The following is an 11,020-nucleotide window of genomic DNA, read 5'->3' on the forward strand; positions in this document are numbered from 1 at the left end:
ATCACGTTCAACTTAAGAGTTTTGAGCTCATCTTTCAGCACACTCACATCCATGTCATACAGGCCTCGGAGGACCTGTTTCATGGGGCGTTTACCTGGATCGTCATGGCTGTAGTATTCAATCTTTGTGTTGTTCAGGAAATCCCGAACGTAGTTGTAATCCTTTCTGGTAGGTAGCAGAATTTTGAGTCCATCAGCACACAAGCGAATGGAAGCTCGTAAAGCACCAGATTTGATAAACCCGGTCAGCCACTTTCGCACCGAATCCGATGACGATGTTTTCACAAAAATGGGTGGCAACTTTTTCCGTCGTTCAAATTCTTCCTTCTCGCTCACGTCCCCAGGGAGGGTAGCGAACTGGTTTCCAGACAAATTTTGAGCGTCCTTGCTCAAACTGCCTGGCTTTGCAGGTATCGCTTCGGCATTCTTTAGCTTCTTCAAATCTGTCGATCCTACTGGTGAGGACCGCCTCTTTTTCTTGCCCTGAGGCATTTTAGCACTTTTTTGGTTTGTGAGGGACGCACGTCTGACTCGCTTCTCTGCTGATCGCAGACTGAGTTTGACAGCAATGTTTTTGTTCATTACTGAATTTCGGCAAAAGTGATAATTACTGAATCGCATTCAGTTAATTATTTTACTGAAATGGCAATCCAAAATTTGTTGTGATATACTGTGAACCCTCTTTTTACGCGGTGCGTTGCGTTTTTCTAATTTGTCGATTTCTCTAGAACGATGCAATATTTTTGCAATGTTTTAAAAGCAATTTGTTGGTTTTTTTCAGATCTACAAAAGGATTTTTGAAGCTTGCAAAAAAAAAATAGAAGGTTTAGGAGAAATCTACAAAACAAAAAGCGTAACGCCACCGCGTAAAAAGAAGTTTCTTTGTAGTTTGCGCAACGCTCCCTCTTCTTTTTGGTTTGAGGATTTTGAAACATTTCAATCGCCTGAAAGTAGACCCCGCGGTTACCAACCGTTACCTTCCCGCGCCCTTCCAAAAACAGACGCCGCGTCACGCTACCAACCTGACGGCACCAAAGCCAACGCAAAACCGTTATCACACCAACACACACGACCACGTCACACGACGACGACGACGACGGACGGGCGCGCATCATTTTCATTTTGCTCTTCGATTCGTGTTAATGGCGTCTTCTCGCGCTCGGACTGACGCTTGGTCGCAGTAGGCAACGCAACGAAAAAAGTGATTAAATGCGCAAAGTGTGTCCGGAATCGGAGTGGAATCTGTGCTAAAAGTGGGGGAATCTGCGTTCCCTTTTGGAAGAGTGTTTTCGGAGGTGAGTGGGCGCTGGTTTGGGGTTGAATTTGCGAAATTCCGGGCATTGTTTTGGAAATAGACGCGCGTTTTTTTCGTGTGTGCTTTTGTCACTTTCTGCCCAAAGGTGGGAAAAAATTTAAAATCTTCCCTTTTGGGAGCGCGTGAGAGAGCGGAGCGGAGAGTTGGCGGCACGACCACAAGTGCAACGTTTTTGTCCACACAACTATCGGGAAAGAACCGGGATAACCTCGCGGCTATTTTTGGGGGTGCGCGCGTGAACTAAATCCGGTTTATTTTCTGTTCCCGTTGCAGGTCGTGAGCTAGAGTGACAATTATGGAAGGTCGTCGGGCAACGCGGGGCGTAGCGCCAGCGGCAGCAGCTTCGGTGGCCGCAGCCGTTGTTCCCGGACCGGCGGAGGTGGCCAAGCGGGGTCGCAAATCGACTGCACGGAATCGAACGCCTTCGCCGCCACCGCGGAAGGCCTCTCCGGCGCGGAAGAGTCCCGGGAGGGGTCGACCACCGAAGGCGGCGAGTCCGGCGAGGAGGGCGTCGCCGGCTAGGAAGGCGAGTCCGGCCAGGAAGGCCAGTCCAGCGAGGAAGGCGTCCCCGGGACGGAAACCGGCCGCGGCCAAGGTGGCCGTGAAAGAGGCTGTTGTGACGACGACGACGACGACTAAGGTTTCTCCGGAGGAACCGCGACGATCTGCGCGGATAAGGATTTCCGAACAACGGGACAAGAGTCCGGTGCTGAAGAAGACGCTTCGGGACAAGCAGCTGTCGGTTATTTTGGACGACGCGGCGGAGGAACTGAGCAAGAAAGGATCGCCGGCGAAGAGTTTGACCCCGAACACGAGTCAACGGTCGGTGGTGACCTCGACGGGAGGTCGTGCCACGGCGTCGCGATCGGTCAGCGTGGCGAATGATTCGCAGGAGTTCTCCGACCACGAGGACATGGAGTTCCAGAGCTTCCGCCGGGATGACAACGGAGTTCGGGAAAAGTCGTACGCGAGGCGAAGTGCCTCAAAACAGCTGCAGGACCTGCGAGAGTTTGGAGGAAATCTTGGAGCTGCGGCCGTGTTGCTTCTGGTGCCCGCCTTCATCTTCTTCATCAACCACTTTTGCTCGGGAGCGGCCCACCGGGATTGCTCCTTCAAACTGCCCACCAACCTGGACGAATTCAAGGCCATTTCAACGTACTTTAACCGCGAGGTCGCCGTCATCTTCCTGCTCTTCACGTGGGCCATCGCCCTGATCTCAACCATCCCGATCGGCAAAGCCGTCAAGATCGTCGACGAAATCCGCGGCCAGCAGAGCTACGTCTTCACCGGTCTGTCCTGCGCCACCTTCACCGGATTGGCCGTCTTCGTCGCGGAATACTGCTACAAATACCCGCTCATCAGCACCATCAGCAAGGGCTACAACCAACTGCTGGTCATCAGCCTCGTCCACGCCCTCATCACCGCGCTCCTAGCCTTCGCCAAGTCCCGCTACGTCCCACAAACCGCCTGGAACCCGTACGCCAAATCCGGCCGCATCCTCTCCGACTTCTTCCTCGGTCGCGAAATCAACCCGCTCTCCTTCAACACCATCAACCTCAAGCTCGTCCACTACCACATCTCCCTCACCCTGGCCCTCCTCTTCAACTCCATCATCCTGTACCGCAACGTCCACTTCCCAACCCTCCCCACCTCCGAAACCGACCTCCCCCTCCTCGACAAGCTGACCTTCATCGCGCGCAACACCGAGTTCGAGCCCACCCCCGTCCTCGCCGCCTCCCTCACCATCCTCTACCTGCTGGACCTGCTCGCCTACGAACATCACCTCACGCACTCGTTCGACCTGCAAAGCGAAGGCTTCGGCGCCCAACTCCTGCTCCGGTACGCCGTGTTCCCCTTCACGCTGACCCTGCTCCCGAAATACATCGCCGCCCACAAGCTGCCGGAAGTGCCGGTGTGGGCCCTCGTCGCCGTGGCCGCGCTCTCCCTCGTCGGACTCGCCATCAAGCGGTCCGCGAACCGCCTGAAGCACCAGTACCGGCTGAACCCACTCGGCGAGAAGTTTATCGGTGAGTTATCACTTTATTTGCATTGGAATGTTGACTCTAACAAGCGCGCCCAAGAACGCACAACACTTATGCAATGGGCACAAAAAAAAAAGAGAGCGAGAAGAATGTTGCCAACACTGGCGGAGGGAGGAACGAAACGTGTTAAAAATAATATCGACACACCTGAGACTGAGTCGATACTTGTGTGTAGAGAGAGCGGGTAAAGCGCGCGCGCTTTTGTCTGTTGTGAAAGGGGCATTTAAAACGTTTTTGTTCTGCTGTTAATGGTGATGCTGTATTGTGCGCGAACGCGCGCGGAATCTGAAAAGGGTCGTCTGATTTGCAGGTGTGAAAGCTAAGCGTTTCTAGAGGCTGGGATGTTCAAATTTGCACTAATTCGCGTTTCCCGATCACAGACGCAATATTCGAGTGCTCTACTGAAGGCTCACTCAGATTTTATTAGGCGAAGTATCAAATGAAATTGATAGCATTTTTGGCGACGTATGGCTTCCATCGGAAGGCTTTGTTCGCCGATTTCTTTTGTTACTTGGCGTCAAAGCTAGTGCAAACTTCACACTGTTCGTGACCAAGTTTGACTTCGCCCTCCCTCAATCGCTCAGAATACTATCATAGTGGTTTCTCGCTTCGGTTTTTCTCCATTTTATCTGTAGTGTTTCTCCTCTAGCTTACTTACCTTCAAAAAACAACATTATTTCATGTTCACGTCTTAACAGGTCTTAAGTATGATTTTGAAATTTTGAATCTTAAAAAAATATAAAGTTTTTAAATAAACGATGAAGTAATTATGTTACAGTCATATTCCGTAAGGCGGAAGAATAAGTGGATGTTGTCTCTATGTACTTGAATTTTACGTACGTGTTAGGGAAAGGGCCAGGGTGGCCACTCAAGTCGGAAATTCGTCAAAATCCGCCAAAAAACGGGAAAAAGTCGGGAATTTATGATTTTATGTCAAAAAGTCGGGAATTCTGAGCTTTTTTGCTCTTAAATAAATTTTGTAATATTATTTACAAATTTCAAATTGAATTCATTCATTTCTGCTTTAGTAACTTACTTTAAATTTAAGGTTATTTTCACTATTTCAATATATTTGAGTATGGAAAATCTGCAGGCCAAGGGCGAACGATGCTGATGATACCTCTTCAGTTGACGCTCAGGCGAGGAACATCCTGGAAGGAGCGTCACTGACTACGTCCGTAGTCCTGTTAGATCATTCTTGATCAAGACAGTATAGCTCTGGTTCCTTGCAAGTGTCCTATTTTCTTCCCCCCACGTTGGCTTGGTTTTCATGATGACCTGGCTGGTGGCCTGTGGAAACGGCTCGTAAACCTTTGACCACCGCGGGTCTGACAGTCAGACAATGTGGGACAGGGAAGTGATTTGTGATTGTAGACGGTATTGTTTTGATTCGCAGTATGTTGAGTCAACTGCTGTGGATGTACCTGAAACATCGCACAACGGGGTCTCTCTCCTTTCCGTTTTTATCTGCCATTAGAGAGCCTGGAGCTTCAGTTCTCCTGCTGTGCTCTTGTGTGACGGACGTGTGGCAGCCGCGCGCTCGCGGCCTTGTTTACATTTGGAGGTGTCGTGTTTTGCGGGTCAAAAGTGCCGATAGTGGCCGTCGTGGTGCTTTCGGTGGACTTTCCGCCCCAACATTCCGAGGAATGGAGGCGAACGAGCGCAAAAGGAAGAAGGAGGACGATGACAATGTGGAGCAGAATCTGCTCAACAACAACAAGTTCAGCCCGCTAGCGGAAAACAACAACAATGCCAGCCCAGCAGGAGGAGGGGACGTCCCGGCGGTTCCAGCACCCGGCCAGTCGGCAAGTAAACAAAAGCAACCACCTTTGGTGGTGAAGAACATCACGGATTTTTACAAACTCGTGGCGATAGTGGAAAGTTGTAAACTTGGTTTCAAACCGATTTACAAACTGACCCGATTTGGAACCAAGGTGACCTGCTTCTCTGTCAAAGATTTTGACAAGTTGCAAGAGCTACTCAAGAAGAAGAAAGTGGAATTCTACACCCACGATCGGCGGAGCGAACGAAATCATCGGGTGGTTCTTCGTGGTTTTCCTGATGAACTGAAACCGGACGAGGTCAAGTACCTTCTGAAGAGGGATCTCCAGCTGGACGCGTTGGAGGTGCATATCATCAAGCGGAAGGAAAAGTCCACCGTGGACGAAACTCCGTACATTGTGGTCTTCCCCAAGGGATACACCAATCTGAAGAAGCTCTCTGCAATGAAAATTGTGGCAAGCACTATCATCCAGTGGGAGGCCTACCGGAACAAGCGGCCGAACGTGACCCAGTGCAGGAACTGCCTGCAGCTGGGTCATGGAACCAGGAACTGCCACCTCAAGGGGAGGTGCAACAACTGTGGGGGTCCTCACAAGACGGACGAGTGCAAAGTCCAAGAAGCCGAGCCGAAGCGGTGTGCCAACTGCTCTGGAGCCCACGAAGCCACGGACCGCAGCTGCCCCAAGCGTGCGGACTACATCCAGAGGCGCCAGCAGGCGGCGAAACCGAAACCGCCGGCAAGGAAGGCGGAGAAGCAGAGTCCAGCAGTTCCGGCGTTCACGCCGGCGGAGTTCCCTCCGCTGCCGGGCGCAGTTCCGGACGTGAAGCCAAAGGATCGCCGTCGACCCGCAGGAAGCAGTCAAGTAAATACCGGCGCCGGTGCCGGTGTCACCAACACGGCGGAAGGAGAGGAGGTGCTCTACAGCTCTACTGATCTGTGGCACATTTTTAACGAGTACAGCGCCAGGTTCCAGACCTGCAAGACCCGCGTGGACCAGTTGAGACTCGTCAGTTACATGCTCGGCAAATACGGCGGAAAATGAGTTTTTTCTTAATGTATTCTATATTATTTTGAACCGTCCCTCGGTCCTAACCTGGTCACAGCACCTAAACGGACCTAATAAAAATAAGCTAAGAAAAAAAAAAAAAGAGAGCCTGGAGCTTAATAGAGAACGGACATCTCAAGCCTGAAGTGCCGATCGAGGCGCGGGAGCTGTCAAGCGGAGGTGCCTATCGAGCAAAATCCTTTGTCTTTTGCTCGATTGGTACCTCCGTTTGACGGTTCTCGTGCTTCGATTGGTGCTTTTGGTTTGAGATGACCGTTCTCTGATAGGCTCCAGGCTCTCTATCTACCATCTTTATTCTGTTTATTTTGTTTCACTGATTCTCTAACACGCCTTCTGTTTATTATCGTCCATTTGTTTTCGATTTTTTTTCATGATTCTCTTATTTCTCAACGCTTTTCCACTCTATTTACTAATTGATGCTGCTGTAACAAACTGTCTGTTTTCCCTTAATTTGGCAGCGATGTCAATTTTGTTTATCTTTATTTATCTATTTGAATAATTTTTCATCTGCCCTGTAAATTGCCCTCATTACAATCTAAGCTTGTTTGTTGCCTCTATCTATTAACTATTCTTAATTTCTTTCTCTACTTCGTTAATTACTATCTTTCTTTTACTATTGATTCTTCAAATCAGGGGCGCCGACTCTGGGGGTTGCACGGTACTTTTGCCCCCTAAATTTGGCTGGGGGAGCAGCCCATAGATTGTGCCCCCCCCAGAAATTTTGGAAGAAAAATATTTTTATTTCAAATATAAAAAAACACAGAAATAATTGAAAATTATATCTTAAACTTAAATGGGTAATTCTCTACCAACTCACACGAAATCGGGAAAAGTTGCCCCGACCCCTCTTCGATTTGCGTGAAACTTTGTCCTAAAGGGTAACTTTTGTCCCTGATCACGAATCCGAGGTCCGTTTTTTGATATCTCGTGACGGAGGGGCGGAACGACCCCTTCCATTTTTGAACATGCGAAAAAAGGGGTGTTTTTCAATAATTTGCAGCCTGAAACGGGGATGAGATAGAAATTTGGTGTCCAAAAGACTTTTATGTAAAACTAGACGCCCGATTTGATGGCGTACTCAGAATTCCGAAAAAAAAAACGTATTTTTCATCGTAAAAAACATTAAAAAAGTTTTAAAAATTCTCTCATTTTCCGTTACTCGACTGTAAAAATTTTTGGAACTTGTCATTTTATGGGAAATTTAATGTACTTTTCGAATCTACATTGACTCAGAGGGGTCATTTTTTCATTTAGAACAAAAATTCATTTTAAAATTTCGTGTTTTTTTCTAACTTTGCAGGGTAATTTTTTAGAGTGTAACAATGTTCTACAAATTTGTAGAGCAGACAATTACAAAAATTTTGAAATACAGACATAAGGGGTTTGCTTATAAACATCACGAGTTATCGCGATTTTACGAAAAAAAAGTTTTGAAAAAGTTGGTCTTCATCGATCATGGCCGTTCATGGTCACCCGCGACAGACACGGACGACGAAACAAAGAGAAACGCAAAAAGTAACTTTTTCAAAACTTTTTTTCCGTTAAATCGCGATAACTCGTGATGTTTATAAGCAAACCCCTTATGTCTGCATTTCAAAATTTTTGTAATTTTCTGCTCTACAAATTTGTAGAACATTGTTACACTCTAAAAAATTACCCTGCAAAATTAGAAAAAACACGAAATTTTAAAATTAAAATTTTTGTTCTAAATGAAAAAATTCCCTTTTGGGTCAATGTAATTTTTTTTTTAATTAAATATGTCTTTATTGAACTTTCTTATAATAATTACATTTCTTTTACATGCTAAGTGGTATGGCCTAATGCTCTTCATCTTTGTTGTATTTTTCGCTTTATTATTAACTGATCACATTTATTTTATTTATTTCAAATTGTTTTACATTTTTGCATTGAATCGAATACATTTGGGTAAAAAAGAAAAAAAATCACTTTAACAACTAATCCTAACTTAAAACTAAAAAAATTAAATTCATTGAAATATTCAAAATCACTAGAACGAGTAAACTATGAACTGTATTTTAAGATAAATCCTCCAAGCGTTCTTACTTGTTCCTCACGAGTTTTGCAACCACGCAGTGTTGTTGTCATCTCGATGAAAATGTTCAGAAGTTCTTGTGGTGAAAACAGGTCACTACTGCCTTCATCCGTTGATGCTGGTTGGTTTTCCCTCGGTTGCTGACTGAAGCCTGGAGGTGATGTATTCTCTGCAACTTTTTGCCGCTGATTCAACGGCAATGGCTGCAGATTTGGAACCACTCGAACAGATCCCACTCCAGGTGACGCCAAAGCAGGAAAATCCACGTCCGTGAAAGTTGGTGGTGTTTTGCGACGATTTGGTTGGTGCCTCGTCGTCGCTTGCTGCCGAATTTTTACAAACTCAGCCCGTTTTGGGCAGCTCCGATTCTTGGTCGAATGGTCGCCACCGCAGTTGAAGCATTTGGCTTCGATGTTCTCGTTGATTGTATTGCAAGCTTGAGTTTTGTGCTCACCTCCGCAGGTTGCACAACGACTCTTGACTCAAACTGCAAGCAGTTCGAACACTGTGTCACGTCACGGTGCACTGGACGATAACGTTCCCAAGTCACGATGATGTTGAAAATTGCCCGAACTGCTTTCAGCTCAGACGGCGTTGTCGATCCTTTCTCGAAATTAACCAGATACAGTTGATCACGATACTTGATGTCCTTGTTGTGTCTCGTCATATTGAAGACTTCAATCACGTTCAACTTAAGAGTTTTGAGCAGGGCCACGGAGGACCTGTTTCATGGGGCGTTTACCTGGATCGTCATGGCTGTAGTATTCAATCTTTGTGTTGTTCAGGAAATCCCGAACGTAGTTGTGATCCTTTCTGGTAGGTAGCAGAATTTTGAGTCCATCAGCACACAGGCGAATGGATGCTCGTAAAGCACCAGATTTGATAAACCCGGTCAGCCACTTTCGCACCGAATCCGATGACGATGTTTTCACAAAAATGGGTGGCAACTTTTCCCGTCGTTCAAATTCTTCCTTCTCGCTCACGTCCACAGGGAGGGTAGCGAACTGGTTTCCAGACGATTTTTGAGCGTCCTTGCTCAAACTGCCTGGCTTTGCAGGTAGCGCTTCGGCATTCTTTAGCTTCTTCAAATCTGCCGATCCTGCTGGTGAGGACCGCCTCTTTTTCTTGCCCTGAGGCATTTTAGCACTTTTTAGCACATTTTTGGTTTGTGAGGGACGCACGTCTGACTCGCTTCACTGCTGATCGCAGACTCCCAAATTTAAAGTAATTTATCAAACAAAACTAACCTCCCACCTTCCTCCCTCTTTACAGATCTAGAGACGCTGCCCACGTTCCAGGGCCGCCGGCTGCTCGTGGCCAAGGCGTGGGGCCGGCTCCGTCAGCCCAATTACGCCGGTGACATCCTGCAGAGTGTGGCCCTGCTGCCGCTTCTTTATTGGCGCTTTGCCTGGCCACCGCTGCTGGCGGTGCTCTTCACGGTGGCGCTGCTGGTTCACCGCGCCGCCCGCCTCAACGAGCGCAACGCCAAAAAGTACAACTCGGCCTGGCAGCGCTACTGCGCGTCGGTGCCGTACGCGCTGGTGCCGAAGGTGTTTTAAGGCGGTTTCGATTTTTGACTGAGAGTTTTACACACGATCGACACGTTACTTCTGTAAAAAGTTTTGGAAGGTTTCGTTTCTTAGAATTGTAATAAGAAAGCTAAAAATTTATCATTTCTCTTAGCGGTTAGGCCTAGCAAAATCGAACTCGACTTTATTTCAAAACTTTCAGTTTAACTTTGGATAGTGTTTGGCGAGAAAAGAAGACGGAATGGCTAGAATACGTAGAAGAATCTTATCGTTAGGACCAATCAGTTCTAGAAAGAAAACAAAACATTAAGCTAAGTTTTAGATTTGCCCAACGAGGAGGCATTTTTTTTATTACGATAGGACTGTACAAATAGAACTTAAGTGAGTTTTATTAGACGTAGTGATAAATGACATTTTTGTGTGAGTGCCCCAAACCGGTTGAATTTCGCGCACTGAACATGAAGAGCATTAGTTTTACAACTGAACAAAAACAGCATTTTTTCTGTATTTTCTCCTTTTTTTCTCACCCCCAACTGTAGAATAAGGTGCATTTTACTGTACTATTTTTTTTTTTTAACACAAAGTTCTCTTTATTATAATTTCGTTCTTTTCAACGAGATACGTTTGCCATCAATTGAAAACGGTGAGATTTATTTTTGCACGTTTTGTGTTTTATGGTTTAGGAAAAAACTATCTCAATGTACAGAAAACAAACGAGAGAACAGAGTTAGATTTATTTTGTGCTAGTTGATAAGACACCTTTTTTTTCATCTTTGCTCTACTTGCTGCTAGACAATTAGTTTAGCTCACAATTTTAGGAATAAAGATTTACAGACACAACACACACGCGCAAGTTTGTCGCCAATTTCGTAGGACAGTGATACATCACACACTCACAACTAAGGGCATCTCCAGCGCTGGGGTGAAAATCAAATTTGTCACCTTGAAAAAACTCCGTCATCCCCACCGCTAGGGTAGCAAATTTGCCACCGAAACAAGCCCACCGCGGGGGGCAAATATGAGTTTTTATCATTTTTTGCTCTCGTTTACCTTCAAAATCAATAATTAGGGGAAATATACCCATTTTAATCACACTAAGCCGTTCGACCAATTCTCATCACTTTTGCCGTTTCTGCTATTAAATCAACATTTTCAGATGTTTTAACAATGGAGAGTTGCTTGCTCACTTTTATTTGAGCTAGGGGAAATCTACCCTTTCCAATCAAAAACCTA

General features: G+C 46.5%; 1 protein-coding gene across 2 annotated transcripts; it reads left to right on the forward strand.

The window, feature by feature from the left end:
• Positions 1 to 1,073: 1,073 nt before the first annotated feature.
• LOC6044504 (lamin-B receptor) lies at positions 1,074 to 10,631 on the forward strand. Of its 2 annotated transcripts, none has more exons than XM_038263200.1 (3): positions 1,074 to 1,294; positions 1,588 to 3,341; positions 9,531 to 10,631. In XM_038263200.1, exons 2-3 carry the CDS (start codon positions 1,610 to 1,612, stop codon positions 9,815 to 9,817), a joined length of 2,019 nt encoding a protein of 672 aa, XP_038119128.1. In that variant the 5' UTR covers positions 1,074 to 1,294; positions 1,588 to 1,609; the 3' UTR covers positions 9,818 to 10,631. The 2 variants fall into 2 exon arrangements, with proteins under 2 accessions (XP_038119128.1, XP_038119127.1); XM_038263199.1 differs by having other exon boundaries at positions 1,074 to 1,293; positions 1,581 to 3,341.
• Positions 10,632 to 11,020: the final 389 nt, after the last annotated feature.

This window comes from Culex quinquefasciatus, chromosome 3, assembly GCF_015732765.1.
Source record: "Culex quinquefasciatus strain JHB chromosome 3, VPISU_Cqui_1.0_pri_paternal, whole genome shotgun sequence".
NCBI classification, from domain to species: domain Eukaryota; kingdom Metazoa; phylum Arthropoda; class Insecta; order Diptera; family Culicidae; genus Culex; species Culex quinquefasciatus.

Bases quoted from the DNA above. Each gene is read 5' to 3' on its own strand.
- LOC6044504 (XM_038263200.1), top strand. From the start codon at position 1,610: ATGGAAGGTCGTCGGGCAACGCGGGGCGTAGCGCCAGCGGCAGCAGCT. The intron at 3,342-9,530 runs GTGAGTTATCAC...CCCTCTTTACAG, and splicing joins ACTCGGCGAGAAGTTTATCG to ATCTAGAGACGCTGCCCACG.